Source organism: Dipodomys spectabilis, unplaced genomic scaffold, assembly GCF_019054845.1.
Source record: "Dipodomys spectabilis isolate Male_0828 unplaced genomic scaffold, ASM1905484v1 ptg000273l, whole genome shotgun sequence".
Classification (NCBI taxonomy): domain Eukaryota; kingdom Metazoa; phylum Chordata; class Mammalia; order Rodentia; family Heteromyidae; genus Dipodomys; species Dipodomys spectabilis.
The window spans coordinates 9558628-9575472 of NW_024870950.1; the positions used below are offsets into that span (position 1 = coordinate 9558628).

Here is a 16845-nt window from a genome sequence, read left to right on the forward strand (position 1 = left end):
CGGGACGCGGAGATTCTACACGATTTACGATTTATTTATTTAACATTCACTCCAGGTGCTCCCGACCTGCGCCTGTGCCCGCATTCTCCCCCCACCCCCACTGTCTCTCTACACGCTGGGCCGCGCAGTGAGCACAGGGGTGGGGCGTGGCAGCCCAGTGTGGCCTGGAGGTGGGGAGGATCGAGTGGACCCATAGCTCTCTGGACTGGACCGGACAGCATCCCACTGGCCCTAATCCTCTGGAGGGTAACGGAACCCCCCAAAGACAGGGACTAAGTAGTTGGAACGAGCTCGGGCAACTCCCTTTGGCTTCTCCAAGACTCAGGTCTACGGGGTCGGAAAGGGGAGGGTTTGGCCAATCAGGGCAGGAGCGTGGGCCGCCAGGGATGTGGCTCTCGCTTTAGTTTGAGCGTGTAGCTGCGCAGGCGCGGGCAGTGCGCGCGGAAGGCGCTGAGCACGGACGGGCTCACCACGCAGAAGCAGTGTATTTCGCGGAGGCCGCTGCACCGCGCAGCCAGCTCCTCCAGCGCCGCATTCATCTCCGCCGAGGCGGAGGCGCGCACCTCGAGCGCGCGCAGGGTGGCAGCGTAGTGGCTTGCCGCGAAGCGCACCGGCCCTACGGTGTCTCCCGAGAGGTTGAGACTCAGCGCAACCACAGGTACTGCAGGTTGCAGGATGCTCATAACGCTCTCGGCAGGCAGCGCAGGCTCCAGCTCCAGCTCCACAGCCATCCCAGGGTGGCGCCGGCTCAGTGCCTGCCAGGCTTCGTCCGGCGGGGGGGTTACTCGAGCATCTTCAGGGCATGCGCACCGCAGAGCGAGGAGTGCAAAAGGCGCGCGATCTGGGGCGGCCAGCGCCTCGAGGACCGCGCGCGACAGGCTGGCTAGGTGCAGGCCAAGAGCGCAGAGGTGCGGGCAGGCCTTCAATAGCGTGAGTATGGAGTCGGGCCCTACGTTGTCCACCAGCGTAGGGTTGTCCAAGAAAAGGCTGCGGAGCTCTGGGCAGCCGCGTGCAGCCTGTAGAACCAGTGCATCATCCAGTGTGAAGGGCAAGCGCCGCAGGTCTAGGTGTTGCAGCTCCCTGGCGGCCTTGCAGATGGCCTGCACAGCTTCCAAAATGTCTCGGCCTGCATCGAAGAGGGGTTTTTCTCCGCGGCATTCCAGGCACAGGCCTCGAAGCCCGGGGGTACGGCCGGCCAGTGCCATCAGTAGCTCGGTAGCTGCCCGGCGACTCGGCTTCCTCGATGGATCACATTCCAGTCGTAGGTTATGAACGTGATCCAAGCAGGTGGACAGATAGGGTGACAGCATGCTTTCCCCCTCATAGTCACAACTTGGATTAAAATGTTACACAAAAAGCACAGTAGTGTCACTGATTGAGGTAGAAACCTCTAGGAGACGCCCTCCGTCCTCATTCCCTCCCCATTTCTTGTCTCCATTATGCACCTCTCTGTCCAGACCAATTAGCCCCAAAGGCAGTCACTGATGGTAGGAAGGAAGTCCCACCCTATCCCTGGTATGGAGAGCTAATATAGAAAAAACAAAAAAACAAAAACCACTCCTCTTTCTCAGCTGTCTTGAAAGAATGAGGCAGGGTCTCTGGACTACCAGGTTCAAATTCTACCTCTACCACTCCTTAGCTGATTGACCAGCCAGGTAGTGGGTAAGTCTGTATGTCTCAGTTTCCTGTCTATGCAATGGAGATAATATTACTTATCTGCCACCCTGGGTTTAATGAGTTAATGTAAGGCACTTAGAACTGTAGTAGCTAATAAATGTTAGTGATGCAACTCTGTGTGTGTGTGTGTGTGTGTGTGTGTGTGTGTGTGTGTTGGCACTGGGGCTTGAATTCAGGGCCTGGGTGCTGTCCCTTAGCTTTTCCACTCAAGGCTGATGCTTTACCAATGAGCCACAGCTCCACTTCTGGCTTTTTGCTGGTTAATTGGAAATAAGAGTCTCAAGGACTTTCCTGCCTGGGCTAGCTTTGAACAGTGATCCTCAGATCCCAGCCTCTTGAATATCTAATAGTAGCTACCTCCACCTTGTTATTTTTTTTTTTTCTGAAACCAATATGGAGAAGTCAAGGAATCTCTCCAACCCCTGACTCCATGAAGTTTGAAAAATTGGGCAAACAGAGGAGCTAGCTCACCTGATGCTAGTGTCATGCCACACAGTGCTGCTGGTGGCAGCAGTGGCCCAGGCTCTGCAGACCCTGGCAGCCGCAGCTCGGTCCCTGAGGGGCAAGTGTCGGAAGATGAGTGCCAGCACTTCCTCAGGAAGCTGTTCTCCTGGCTCGGTTGTGGTGTGGCTGGGGGTTAGAGGCTTTGCCATTCCAAACAGCTTTTACCTAGAAGAGAGGGAAACCCTGAGTTCAGGAAGGCCATAGTGTTGAGGAAACAGTGGAGACTGGTGTAGAAATGCTTGTGGCCTGGGAACTGGTATATACTTTGCAGAGCTGGTGTTGCAGGGGTCCTCATTCACAACCTGTAGCTCAGTAGTGGAACTTGCATAGCAAGGCCTTGGATGTGATCCTCAGTATTGTGTGTATGTGTAGTAACAGCAGAGGTATTCTTTTTTTTCCCCTTTTCTTCATTTTCTTCTTGTCTTCATCATCTTTTTTGGTGCTGGTCCTGGGGCTTGAATTCAGGACCTAGAAGCTATCCCTGTTTCTCTACCACTTGAGCCACAGTGTTACTTCTGGCTTTTTAAAGTAGTTTATTGAAGATAACTTTTTTTTTTTTTTTTTTGCCAGTCCTGGGGCTTGAACTCAGGGCCTGGACGCTGTCCCTGAGCTTCTTTTGCTCAAGGATAGCACTCTACCACTTGAGCCACAATGCCACTTCCAGCTTTCTGTTTATGTGATACTGGGGAATTGAACCTAGGGCTTCATGCATGCTAGGGAAGCAGTCTATCAGTAAGCCACATTCCCAGCCCTTAAGGATAATATTCTCACAGACTTTTCCTGCCTGGCTGGCTTTGAATCTCAATCCTCAGATCTCAGCCCCCTGTGTAGCTAGGATTACAGGTGCGAGCCACCAATACCAGGATAGTTTTTTATTATATAGACTTTTGCTATGTGTTTCAGTTCTTGCTATGTGGCTCAGGCTGGCCTTGAATTCCAGATCCTCCTGTCTCAGCCTCTGGGGTGTTAGAATTACATCATGCCTGAGTAGACTACAGATTTTTGATCAAGATCAAGAACTAACCTAAACATGAGGGTCTATCTTACAGTGTAGGTCCTAGATCCATGAAGTTGTTTCTCAATGCCAAAGAGCTTCTCTGTGTGTGTGTGTGTGTGTGTGTGTATTTTATATGCATGTTGGTACTAGGGCTTGAACTCCAGGCCTCATGTGCTAAGTTGGCTTTAGCATTCGTGGCTGGTGCTTTACCACTTCAGCCATACCTCCAATTCCAGTTTTTTTGCTGGTTAATTGGAGATAAGAACTTTCTGATTGGTCTGCTGGGACTAGCTTTAAACTAAGGCTCCTCAGATCTCAGCTTCCTGAGAACCTGAGATTATAGGCATGCGCAACTAGTGCCTAACTGGGTTTCTGGCCTTTATACTACTTTCTCACTTGTTGGACAAGTTCCAGGTGATTCCACAGGGCCCAGGTAGAGAAACTGTCCCGTTGTCATGGTGACTACAGGGTTAATAAAAGCGGGAGCTTAAGCTGAAAACGTTCATTTGTCAGTGCCCACTAGCCAATCAGAAACCAGGTCTTCTGGATCCGCCTAGAAAGGGGAGGCATTTTTGTTGCTGCTTCCTCACTGGGAGGGGAGTTGCCTGTGTTCTTCCCACTGACAGACCAGCAGGGCAGATAAAAGCCGGAGGTTCTGGGGCCTGTTTGCTCTGGCGCCTGGAGGGCTGTAGTTCAAGTTCCGACCCAGACTCCGGAGCAGCCCCGGTTCCCGCTGGACAATTTAGGTTCGGCTGGCACCCCGCAGAGCGCAGGTTTTTGAGTCTTCTTTAAGCTTACCAATTTGTGTCAGGGTGCCTGCAGGGTGTCCTGCACATCTTAAGTCACTTGGTTGTTAATTTCCCCTTATATTCCTGATGCCACGTGTACTCTGGGCCTTCGGACACCCCGGGCCAGGCGTGGACGAGGGACCCATGACACCTCATTTTGAGTGCTAGGGAAAAGCCGAGATCAAATGATCGAGCCAGATGATATATCCAGGGGGCATTAGGAAATTCGAGTTCCCCAAGGAGTGCCCTGTTGTAGATCTGCTAGGAACAGAGGGAAAACGGAGCCCGTTAGGGGGAAGGGGAGGTGCCACACTTTAGAGCCTAAACTCTGGACCCACGGGGAAGTTCCTCCTGCCACCTAACCTCAGGCACCAATATCTTACCTGCTTAGAAGACCAAGGTGGCTTTGCCCCGAGGCGGGGGACTGGGTGCCCAGGGCAGCGGGGCGGGAAGGAAGGAGTCCGGGGCGCCGGGAGGGCGGGACGCGCGGGCGGCTCCGGTTGGGGCACCGCCCCGGGTTCTCCGCGCACACCCGGAAGCGGCGCGGGGAGCAGAGCCAAGCGTGGCGGGCGTGGGAGCCCAGGCCCTGCCGAGGCGGGCGGCCAGGTTAGTGCCGAGGCGCGGAGGGAGGGTGGGCTCCCTGGTGTGGCGGGAGCGGAGGCGGGGATCGGGCTTCCGCGCGTGGACACCGCGCTGTCACGCACGGCCGCCCGGGCCGGCCGGTGGGGGCGGCCTGTGGGGCAGGAGGGAGGAGGCTGCCGCTTTCAGATTTCTTGTGCCGACTAATAATGGCTTTTGAGGGGCGCCTCCCCTCCCCCCTCTTAGGACGAAAGTGCGGGGGAGGGGCTGGGGCTGAACAGTTCCGTGAGCGGAGACCCCCCCCCCCCCAGCTCGCCTGGGCCCCGGACTTGCAATCCAGTTCAGTTGGACGCTGGGCTCTGGGGGTCTCCAGCCGCACCACTGTGTTGGGGGCGTGGGCCCCCCACTAGGGCAGGTTTTTAGTCCTTGGGCCACGTCTGACCTCCCATGCAGAAGCTGGGCAGCCCCTGGGGCCTGCCGTGTGTTCCTGGGGTGCCATGCGTCTGGTAGCGGAGCAGCTGTTCCTAAGGACCACTGAGCATCCTCAGGACCCAGCTCAGAAGCCCCCTCCCATGGGCGGGGCAGGCTCCTGGTGGGCGGGGCTTCCCCAAAACAGGAGGGGTTTTCTGGGGAAGGACGAATAGGAAGGGTTTACAAGGGGACAAGGGAGATGAGCCAGATCCCTCAACCCCCAAACTCTTAAATAATTTTGTTATTATAAAGGTGATGTAAAGAGGGGCTACAGTTACATAAGTCAGGAAAGAGTACATTACTTTTTGGACAATGTCACCCCTTCCCTCGCTCTCTCTCCTTTTTTCCCTCCTGTCCCCACCCACAGCCCTAAACTCTTTAACCTATTAACAACATCTAGGCCTTCAGCCCAGACCAGCAAACTCCTTCCATTTCCCCAGTCCTACTGGATGTGGTGCAGAATGCCCCAGCACTGTCTGCTGCGCAGACTCAGGTCTCTTCTGTCCCTACGCCCACCCTTTAAGGGGAGACCATATTCATACACTCAGCACTTCTAAGCCAGAAAGATAGGATGTGAAAGAGAAAAGGTTTCGGGGCTCTACCAGATCAAGTCCCTAGTGTTCCCCAATTGTTTTTTAATTCCTCTTTGGTTGGCTGCCTAACTTTTCTTGGCCCTAGAGTCTTATTCTGTTCTTATTTTTATTTTGTCTTAAAAAAATAGCCAGACAATGGTAGCTCATACCTATAATCCTAGTTACTCAAGGGGCTGAGATCTGAGGATCTCATAAAGTTGTAAGCCAGCTTGGACAGAAAAGCCTGTGACTCTCTCTCTCTCTCTCTCTCTTTTGTCAGTCGTGGGGCCTGAACTCTGGGCCTGGGCGCTGTCCCTCAGCTCTTCAGCTCAAGGCTAGCGTTCTACCACTTGAGCCACAGCACCGTTTCTGGCCTTTTCTGCTTATCTGGTGCTGAGGAATTGAACCCATAGCCTCATGCATGCAAGGCAAGCACTCAACCACTGAGCCACCTTCCCAGCCCAAGCCTGTGACTCTCATCTCCAATTAACCATTAAAACGCTAGAAGTGGAGCTATGGCGCAAGTGGTAGAGAACTAGTCTTGAATAAAAAAGCCAAGCAAGATCTGGAGGCCCTGAGTTCAAGCCCAGTATTCATAGGAAAAAAAAAACCTCTCCTTTCTCCTCCTCTCTTCCTTTTCCCTCCCTTCCCTTCTCCTTTCTCTGTTTTAGAGACATGGTCTCACTATATAGCTCTGACTGGCTTCCAAGTCCAGATCATTCTGTCTCAGTCTCCCATGTGCTGGGATTACAGGCATTCAGAGCCATACCTGGCTCTTATTTTGCCTTTTCTTTTTCTCTTAATACAAAGACAATGTGTTTAAATATAGGAAAAATAGAAATTACCTCCAATCTTTTCAACCCTGACCAAAGATAAACACAGTGTTATTTTTTAGACTAGTTTTGGGTAAACCCACAAGTAACAATATGTTTTCTAAGAGATTTGCCAATAAATGTGTTCCTTAGACCCAGATAGCTGTTACCAAGGATCATTTCTCTTGCCAGGTCCTTGGGTGATAGCAGAGGCCCCCTGCCCAGGTACTATCCCAGCTTGGGTATTAGTTTGGCTCTGGGGGAAGATCTGAAATGCAGCTTCTGCAATGGGCGCAAGATCTTTCTCAACAATGTCCAAGGCTGGCACCTTTTCCCCTGAGACTTCCTGTCATTTGTGTAAATAGAAGCCAGTTGGGACACTATTCATGCATCCTGCCGAGTACTTCAGATCAGCACTCCTTCTACCCACTGTATGTAAATGATGAATATTAGAGAGTAAAGGAACATGACTGATAGGGCAGGAGAGGGGGTCTTGAGCCCATGTTCATAGGAAAAGTGGAAACGTTGCTTTAGGTCGGGTGGAAAAGAAGAGGCAGAGCAGTTTCCCCACTTGCCTCATGAGGCACTAACTTGGAGGCTACTGAGCTGAGATTCAAAGCAGTGGTTTCCTAGCTGGAAATCCCCGACTCCCAACGCCTTGGTCTAGGACCAGGCTATTTGTATTTGTATTTGTGTGTGCGCGCGCGTGCGCACGTGTGCATGCGTGTGTATGCATGCTAATACTAGGGCTTGAACTCAGGACCTGGGCACTGTCCCTTAGCTTTTTCCACTCACAGCTAATGCTCTAGCACTTGAATCACAGCTCCATTTCTGGCTTGTTGGTGCTTAGAGATAAGAATCTAGAGGACTTTCCTACTGGGACTGTCTTCAAACCCAGATCCTCAGATCTTAATTGCCTGAGTAGCTCAGATTACAGATGTGAACCACCACCTAGGACCAGGTGTTTTTTTAAAATTTTTATTGTTATTGTAAAGGTGATGGAGGCCGGGCGCCGGTGGCTCACGCCTGTAATCCTAGCTACTCAGGAGGCTGAGATCTGAGAATCGTGGTTCAAAGCCAGCCTGGGCAGGAAAGACCGTGAGACTCCTATCTCCAATAAACCACTAGAAAACCGGAAGTGGCCCTGTAGCTCAAGTGGTAGAGCGCTCGCCTTGAGCTGAAGAGCTGAGGGACAGCGCTCAGGCTCAGAGTTCAAGCCCCATGACCGACAAATAAAATAAAATGAAAAAATAAAAAAATATAAAGGTGATGGACAAAGGGGTTATAGTTACGTAAGTCAGGTAGAGTACAGTTCTTTTTTTTTGGCAGTGTCACCCCTTCCCTCATTCCCTCACCGGTTTTCCTTCCCATCTCCACGTACAAGTTGTACATTTCATTTTCAACATAGTGTTTAGTGAGTACCACCGATGCATTTGTTCATTCCTTTGTTCCTCCATTTCTGTGTCCCCCTTTACCCTCCCAAAGACAGATAAAGAAACAAGACCAAAAAAAGGAAACAGGCTGGGCACTGTGGCTCATGCCTGTAATCCTAGCTGCTCAGGAGGCTGAGATATGAAGATCATGGTTCAAAGCCAGCCCAGGCAAAAAGTCTGTGAGACTTTTATCTTTAATTAATCACCAGAAAACCTGAAGTGGTGCTATGACTCAAAGTGGTAGAGCACTAGCCTTGAGCAAAAAAGCTCAAGGACAGTGCCCAGGCCCTGAGTTCAAACCCCATGACAGACAGACAGACAGACAGACAGACAGAAAGAAAGAAAGAAAGAAAGAAAGAAAGAAAGAAAGAAAGAAAGAAAGAAAGAAAGAAAGAAAGAAAGAGAAAGAAAGAAAGAGAGAGAGAAAGAAAACAAAACAGCAACAAAAGCTGGGCGCCAGTGGCTCATACCTGTAATCCTACTACTCAGGAGGCTGAGATCTGAGAATCATGGTTCAAAGCCAGCCCAGGCAGGAAAGTCTTTGAGACTCTTATCTCCAATTAACCATCAGAAAACTGGAAGTGGCGCTGTGGCTCAGTGGTAGAGCATTCGCCTTGAGCTGAAGAGCTCAGGGGCAGTGCCCAGGCCCAGAGTTCAAGCTCCACAACCAAAAAAAAAAAAAAAGGGCAACACAGAAAAACCTCGTTTCCATTTCCTGGAGTTCATTTTGATAGATATTATTTTATATGATTAGATGCACATAGGCAGTGTGCCTTTGTGTTGTGTTTCTCTCCTAAGAACATCCTCCTTTGAGGACCACACTTTTGACAGAAGGTGGATAGAGGAGCAGCTCCAAGGGGGCTAGTTCAAATTGAACAATTTTGGTTGAAGAAGGAAAACAATCCCAACTTCAAAGGAGCTTATAACAGAGAAGACTTTAGCTCACATCTGAACTTTTCAGGGTGCCTTCAGGGACTAATGGATCCAGGGGCTTAGTGTGGTTAAGAGTACACCTTCCCCTTTCTTAGCTCTGTTCCTTCTGTGTCAGGTTCATCTGCAGGCAATCAGGCTCTTCCCTACTCTTCATTTCAGCCCCAGACATAGGGAAAGTAGTCCCTCTTTCCTATTGGTGTAGCCATCGTTGCAGGATCGATTCTCATTGGTCCATCTTGAGCTCCATATCAAGTCTGAACTAGTCTTTGCATTGTGGTGAATGGAACATGAAAATTGTTCAGGCCTTCTTTACCTGGCCACAACTGGATCTAAGGAGTGCCATTTCTCTTCCCAACAAGCAAGGGGTTCAAAAGAGTTATCTCAGACCTGTAAGGGTTGGGGATGGGGGAGCGGCATCTGTGTAGGAGCAAACTACAGGTCTGCTTTGAAGTGGGGGGGGGGGGGGAGGGAGAGAGGGAGGGAGGGAGGAGGGAAGAAAGGGAAAAAAAGGAAGGGGAAAGGCAGAAACTAAATAGATGCAGGGCAGGCAGCATCTATGAAGACACGGGGCTCCTGAGATCATGGGCTCCCTGCCCCAAGTGTGCCAGCTGACTGGGGCTGCTGTGGAGGGATTGTTGGACCACATAGCGTTCTCTCCAGGGCTGGGGGTGACCTGCTTGCTTGTATGGGTCTCAGGAGGCAAGATGGCAGCTGGGCCGAATGGGCATGAAGAATGGGTGGGCAGCGCATACCTGTTTTTGGAGTCCTCACTGGACAAGGTGGACCTGTCCGAAGCCTATGCACACCCTGAGAAGAAGGTGGCCGTGTTCAGGGCTCTGCAGACAGCATTGGCAGGTATGGAATGGGGGTATGTGTGTGTGTGTGTGTGTGTGTGTGTGTGTGTGTGTGTGTGTATGGAGGTGGGGGAGGTGGCTGGAGAGCTTTGTGGGAGTGGCTGGGATTGAGGCCCCACCCTTTGACTTTGTGAGCTTAGGACAAGTTTTAATGGGAAGTGGGGGTTAAGGAGCAAAGCAGACCTCTGGCTGAGTAGCAGCTACCTTCTCTGCTTACTGCATGTGTCTTTAAGCGTAGACATTTGTACCTGTGTCTTTGTATGATTGGAACTAACACCTCCCTACTACGCATCCACACCCCCACCCCTCCCAACAAGCCAGCTCACTCCTTTCTACTAATTACACTTTTTTTTTCCTCCTCTTTTCCTTCTAACTGCAGTGCTCCTTGCTCAAGAGCCCTTCCTAGTACCAGCCTTTCTGGTCCTCCTTTTCTCTTATCAAGCTGGTTGGGGGATCCTGCTCCATCCCTCAGAGCCGTCTTGCTTCTTTCCTCACACCCTGCCTTAGCCGGGGCAGTGGCCCTTGAGACCTCGCGTCCTTCCCCAGTCTGCCTACGTGGACACCAATGGCTTGGGGCTCTGGGCATGCGCCCTTTTTCTTGTTGCAGACCTTTGGCCCCCCACGTTTGGGGCTTCATAGATGGGATTGTGTGGCACCCACTCTGTCTTGCGATCCACCCTGTGAGGTCCTGGCTTCCCCCCACCCTCCCGGATTGTTGCTGTTTGCACCCCAGTTTGTGTCTCCACTGGGTTTTCTGGGTAACCCTGCACCCCAGCTAGGGGATGGGGACCACAGGCTTCGCCTTTCCTGCCGCTTGGAGAACGGTCCTGTTTGGGGGTCCGCCCGGCACCTGACTGCTCGCCTCCGCAGAGAGCTCCAAGAGCCCTGACGTGCTGCAGATACTCAAGATCCACCGCGGCGATCCGCAGCTGATAGTGCAGCTGCGCTTCTGCGGGCGCCAGTGCTGCGCTCGCTTCCTCCGCGCCTACCGCGAGGGGGCGCTGCGCGCCGCGCTGCGCCAGTGCTTGGCGCAGGCGCTCTCCCGGCCCTCCCTGCAGCTACAGCTGGAACTGCGCGCGGGCACCGAGCTGCTGGACGCTTCGCTGACCGATGAGGAGCGCTGTTTGAATTGCATCTTAGCCCAGAAGGTGCACCCCCGACTCCGGCTGGGTTTAGGATGAGATGGGCGGGGATTCTCCCCTAAGAGCCTCACTGACAGCGCTCCGCTCCTCTTCCCCCAGCCGGACCGTCTCAGGGATGAGGAGCTCACCGAGCTGGAGGATGCACTCCGCAATCTGACCTGCAGCTCCCCGGGCCAGAGTGACCATGTGGGGGTCACTCCTGCTCTATCAGAGTTCCCGATCCCCTCTCCGCCAGAGGAGAAGCCGCCGCCCCAGTCTGACCAGACTTTTCTGTTCCAGGGTCAGCACATAGGTGAGGAGGAGGGGGGTCACTGGAGGTTGAAGTTTGGGCCAGAACAAGCGCTGGGCCCTGGAGTCTCTGGGGCCGGCACGAAGGATTCTTGGTGTCCATTCTCCTCCCCTCCCCATTCTCTCTGCAGTGAATCGGCCCCTGAGCCTGCAGGACCAACAGAAGTTCGCCCGCTCAGTGGGCCTCAAGTGGCGCAGGGTGGGGCGCTCATTGCAGCGCGACTGCCGGGCTCTGCGCGACCCCGCACTGGACACGCTGGCCTATGAGTACGAGCGTGAGGGGCTCTACGAGCAGGCCTTCCAGCTGCTGCGGCGCTTCGTGCAGGCCGAGGGCCGTCGGGCCACGCTGCAGCGTCTGGTGGAGGCGCTGGAGGAGAACGAGCTCACCAGTCTGGCTGAGGATCTGCTAGGCCTGGCGGATCCCAATGGCCTGGTCTAGGCCTGGTACCGAGGAAGAAGCAGTGTGCCAGGGCTTGACGCCCGCCTGGTGGCTCCAGGGTCCTTTCTATTTCTACTGTTGTTACTGCTGCTCCCCTTCCATCCACGGAACTCAGAGTATACACACACACACCATCAGGGAACTGTTAGAGCATCTGGGACACAGTTGATAGCCCGGGCCAGAAGCTAGATAGCACCCATTGAGCTCCCCCCACCCCCTAAGGTGCATCATTGGCCCATTCTGCCCCAGATTCTTTGATGGTGACAGAATGTAGAGGCTTCTGTCCTATCCTCACTCCTCCTCTCTGCACCGCAACTTATCAAGCACCTGAACCACGGCTAGGTGTGGTAGCTAATGCTGTCGTGCCGTTAATCCCAGCACTTCAGAGGTTGAAGCAGGAGGATGAGCGGCATTAGACTGGGTCTCAAAAACAAACACCTGGACCTTTAGAATACTAGGCATCACCTCAGATGAGGAAGATACAGGAGTCCTGCAGTCCCTCAGTCACACCCAGTATGGGACTGAAGCACACAGCAGTCCTCGTAAAGTGTAGTCATTTTGCACGTGCAGAGATCTGGAAGAGATGAGGTGAGCAGGAGGGAGCGGGGGAGTTTTTCCAAGGACAGTGTTTTAGGCACAGCAGACTCAGGTGGAATGCAGCTGGCTCAAGTGAGGGTTTTGTGGGAGGTGCATTCCAACAGACATCAACTTTTGAATGGTTGGATGGGGGAGGGATTGATGAGTAACACGGGAGGGATAAGTAGTCTGATGAACCATTTTTACCACTTGGGTTCTAAAACAATCTTGTTTTAATTATGTCTGATCCCTTGGGCTTGAATTAGAAAAAAAAAAAATGATTCCAAATACATTGCTAGGGAAATTTCACAGTAAAATGGGCTCTCAGACTTTGGATTTTATTATTTCTGCGTGTATTGGGGTTTGAATTCAGGACCTCCCATTCTCTGTCTCTGTCTCTCAGGCCTCCCACTGTTGCCTTAGATTAAGCGTCTTGAAAACAGTCACCTGGAGCCAGTGGTGTTGTCATCCTTTTTCTAGGGGCTGTACCTCTCCTTTAATTCCTTCCTGCTTCCTCCCTGAAGAGCAAACCCTCCACTGTGAGCTTCACTCCTCCCTGTCCACAATCTAGAGGTCCTTTACTCCAGTTTTCCCATCACCTCACTTCCCACTAGGCTGAACCTTCTTTTATTTTTTGGTTGGTTATGGGGCTTGAACTCTGGGCCTGCGCGCTGAGCTCTTCAACTCAAGGCCAGTGCTCTACCACTTGAGCCACAGCACCACTACCAGTTTTCTGGTGGCTAATTGGAGATAAAAGTCTCATGGATTTTTCCTGCCTGGGGCTGGCTTTGAACCTTGGTCCTTAGATCTCAGCCTCCTGAATAGCTAGGATTACAGGCGTGAGCCACTGGTGCCCAGCTGGGCTGAACCTTCTTAATGCAATGGATGATCCCCAATCTGGACTGTCTGGCTACCCTGTATTACAATAGTGGCTGGTTTATCCTTGGATTATACCATTTCTTGGTTCACCCTACCTACTCCCACCTGTTCATTCACCAATCTTTAGTTCTGACCCTTTTCCTGAACTTAGAACAATACATCCAGGGGCCCCAAACTCCCTCCTCAGAAAGTTGTGCAGGCACATTTTCCTGTGTATTATGCCCAGCTTTTTTTCTGTTGAAATGCGGTTACCCAACTTTTTTTTTTTTTTTTTTTTTTCGGTTGTGGTTCTGGGCCTGGGCGCTGTCCTTGAGCTCTTCAGCTCAAGGTAAGCGCTCTTCCACTTGAGCTTGAGCCACAGTGCCACTTTTGATTTTCTGGTGGTTTACTGGAGATAAGAGTCTCACAGACTTTCCTGCCCGGGCTGGCTTTGAACCGCTATCCTCAGATCTCAGCCTTCTGAATAGCTAGGATTACAAGCATGAGCCACCAGCCTCAATTTTTTTTCTTTTCTTTTTTTCTTTTTAATCTGGACCAGCCTTCTAGCTGCAATTTTCTGGATCTTGGCTTCTGGAGTAACTAGGATTACAGATGTGAACCACCTGCTCCCTATGCAGGTCAAGCTTTTGCTCACTGGCTTTTTTAGGGGCTTCCTTGGCCAGCCTTCAGTGACTTTAGGCATGGTGATCTTTCCTTCCTGAGAAGTCTATACTGAAGACCAGGGGATTCAAAACTAAGACTAGTCCTGGGAAGAAAAGACTTAGGTGCTTTCCTGAAGAATGAACACAGATTTGGTCCTATGTCGTCTATCCCAGAAGATTCCTGATTTACAGAAGACCTAGGGGCAGTACTTTCTACTTGTGTGATCCTGGACAAGTCAGTTAACTCTTAGGGGAGTGGTACCCCCATCTGGCTATGAGAGTGGCTGGCAGGGATGGACAAGCTATCTTGTTTATGTGTTTGTTCTTACTGGATGGCAGACTTGGCTGAGCCTGGGGTAAAGGAGGAAGCCATGTGTCCAGGGGCAGCCCTTGCCTGGTGGGACCAGGGTTGCTGAGAAAAGACTCTGAAGAAGAAAGGGTAGGTCTCAGTAATGGCCAGATGGACACCAAGCTGCTCAGCCTGGGGATTTGGAACCCACTGGTGGGCTCGAGGCTCCTAAAAACCCAGTCTCATCTGCTCCACAGAAGGGGTAGGAGTAACCAGACACTTCCCAAGCCATAGGAAGGCAGACTGGAAGAGCTTCCGCTAGCTCCAAGAGCAGGCTTTCCCAGGAGAAAGGGCCTGTGAGCAATGCTCTCGGGGATTAGTCTCCACTTGGAGATGGAGGTGTCCCAGGCACTCCTAGCGCCTGGGCGGAGCTCAGCTCCAGATGTCCTGGCGCCCACAGCTGGAGGGTCACGTGGCACCACTCCCCCCCCCCCCCCTTCTTGCCAACTCTGCATTTGGCCCAGGCCCCGGCCGTGGCCGCCCTTGGGACCCTGCACCGAGCCCGAGGTCCCGGTATCCGGGTGCTACATCGCTCTGGGATTGAGTGTGAGTGTTGGGATCCCTGGAACAGAAGCCGGGACTGGGAAGGAAAAGTAGAGCGGGATTGGGCTTCGGCGCGGGGCTGGGGCTGGGGGTAGAGCCGAAGCTCGGGTCTCAGCGCCGCGGGCGGGCCACCGCCCTGGGCCCCAGCCGAGGGGGCTGCATCGAGTCGGCTTCCAGCGGGCGCCCTCTTATTCCTTCAGGTTGTGGCTCAGGACCCTGGTGAAGAGGCTGACCACAGGGGATGGATCGCCGCTAGCTGGAGGCCGGGGCGTGGCCTCCGGTCTCCACCTCTCGGGGAGGGCGGGACTGGGAGCCCCGGCCTGCGACCACCGCCTGGGGACCCCGAAGTGACCCCTGCAAGGGAGGGCGGGCGCTGGCTAAGCGGCCATGAGGAAGAGGCTGCGCCTCCGCCGGGACGCGTCCATGACGCTGCTCCTCGGTGCCAGCCTGGGCCTCCTACTCTACACGCAGCGTGACGGGGCAGCCCCGACGACCAGCTTGTCGCCAGCGCCAGGACTGGCGACCCAGAGGCCCACCCCCGGGCCTCGCGAGTTCCAGGCTCCCGACGTAGCCCCGCCGGCCTACGAAGGGGACACGCCAGTGCCACCCACGCCCCCGGGCCCTTTTGACTTCGGCCGCTACCTGCGCGCCAAGGACCAGCGGCGCTTCGCGCTGCTCATCAACCAGCCGCACAAGTGCCGCGGCCCTCAGCCGGATCTGCTCATCGCCGTCAAGTCGGTGGCTGCAGACTTCGAGCGGCGCCAGGCCGTGCGCCAGACGTGGGGTGCCGAGGGCCGCGTGCAGGGGGCGCTCGTGCGCCGCGTGTTCTTGCTGGGTGTGCCCCGGGCCGCAGGCACCGACCCCGGGGACTCCGAAGGGCCGAGCACGCCGACTCACTGGCGCGCGCTGCTGAGGGCTGAGAGTCTGGTATATGGTGACATCTTGCTCTGGGCTTTTGACGACACCTTTTTCAACCTGACGCTCAAGGAGATCCACTTTCTGAACTGGGCCTCAGCCTTCTGCCCTGAAGCACGCTTCATTTTTAAGGGCGACGCTGATGTGTTTGTGCACTTGGGGAACCTGCTGGAGTTCCTGGCGCCTCGGGATCCCACCCAGGACTTGCTTGCGGGCGACGTGATTGTGCAGGCGCGGCCAATCCGTGCGAGGGCGAGCAAGTACTACATCCCCGAGGCTGTGTACGGCCTGCCTGCCTATCCGGCCTACGCGGGCGGAGGGGGCTTCGTGCTTTCCAGGGCCACGCTGCGCCGCCTGGCCGCTGCCTGCGCGCAGGTTGAGCTCTTTCCCATCGATGATGTCTTTCTAGGCATGTGTCTGCAGCGCCTGCGGCTCACACCTGAGTCTCACTCCGCTTTCCGTACCTTTGGCATTTCCCAGCCTTCAGCCGCGCCTCATCTGCGCACCTTTGACCCCTGCTTCTACCGCGAACTGGTGCTAGTGCACGGGCTCTCCGCCTCTGATATTTGGCTTATGTGGCACCTGCTGCACCGACAACACGGGCCGGTCTGTGCGCATCCACAGCCGGTGGCTGCTGTCCCCTTTCAATGGAGCTCTTAGCCCCAACGTTCTCCTCACTCTGCCTGAAGATGGAGCCAGAGGGCAGCTTAAAGAGGCTTCCAATACTGTACCGATTATGGGGGTGTGTGTGGCTTTCCCCCAGCCCATCGTGTCTGCTTCAGAAGGATCCCAGAGAATGGAGATGGAGCTTGGCTCCTGCGGGCTCACACTACCAACAGCGGATCTGGACCCACTGAGATAGGGCCCAGGTGGTGGATAACCATGTTTTGCCTCACAGGCCCTAAAGAAGTATGTTAGGCCTCCTAGGAGCAAATATCATCATCCACAGTGGTGTGTAGGTGTGGTTAGAACCCTTGGGTCAGTATAAACACAGAAATCTCAAGACCAGACCTGGGGCTTCATGGACTGTTGTGGCAGGCAGTCTGCTCAACCAGCTAAAAGTAGACATTTTGCTCCCCACCTGCTCATCCAAATTGGACCGTGGCCACCCTTGTGTCCACTTTATATTTCTCCCCTCTGAGCTTTGCTTTTCTTTCTTTTTTCCGGTCGTGGGGCTTGAACTTTGGGCCTGGGCACTGTCCCTGAGCGTTTCAGCTCAAGGCTAGCGCTCTACCATTTGAATCACAGCTCCACTTCCAGTTTTCTAGTGGTTAGTTGGAGATAAGTCTCACTGACTTTCCTGTCCAGGCTGGTTTTGAATTATGATCCTCAGATCTCAGTCTCCAGAGTAGCTAGGATTACAGGCATTTGCTATCAGAGCCTGGCTGAACTTTACTTTTCTAGAGTCAACCCCTCCTGGGCCCAAATCTGCCTGAAACACCAGGGATGGAGC

General features: G+C 53.7%; 3 protein-coding genes across 3 annotated transcripts; 2 read left to right on the forward strand and 1 right to left on the reverse strand.

Annotated features, from left to right (window-relative positions):
- Positions 1–67: 67 nt before the first annotated feature.
- Fbxl8 (F-box and leucine rich repeat protein 8) lies at positions 68–4428 on the reverse strand. Its single transcript, XM_042700741.1, has 3 exons — positions 4350–4428; positions 2149–2346; positions 68–1332 (listed from the first exon to the last, which is right to left on the reverse strand). Exons 2-3 carry the CDS (start codon positions 2328–2330, stop codon positions 360–362), a joined length of 1155 nt encoding a protein of 384 aa, XP_042556675.1. The 5' UTR covers positions 2331–2346; positions 4350–4428; the 3' UTR covers positions 68–359.
- A 59-nt stretch (positions 4429–4487) lies between these two features.
- On the forward strand, positions 4488–12394 carry Tradd (TNFRSF1A associated via death domain). The gene is made up of 5 exons (XM_042700742.1): positions 4488–4572; positions 9463–9621; positions 10491–10768; positions 10862–11054; positions 11182–12394. The coding sequence occupies exons 2-5, from the start codon at positions 9471–9473 to the stop codon at positions 11487–11489; spliced, it is 930 nt and encodes a 309-aa protein (XP_042556676.1). The 5' UTR covers positions 4488–4572; positions 9463–9470; the 3' UTR covers positions 11490–12394.
- A 2457-nt stretch (positions 12395–14851) lies between these two features.
- B3gnt9 (UDP-GlcNAc:betaGal beta-1,3-N-acetylglucosaminyltransferase 9) lies at positions 14852–16545 on the forward strand. Its single transcript, XM_042700740.1, has one exon. The coding sequence runs from the start codon at positions 14865–14867 to the stop codon at positions 16050–16052; it is 1188 nt and encodes a 395-aa protein (XP_042556674.1). The 5' UTR covers positions 14852–14864; the 3' UTR covers positions 16053–16545.
- The last annotated feature ends 300 nt before the right edge of the window (positions 16546–16845 follow it).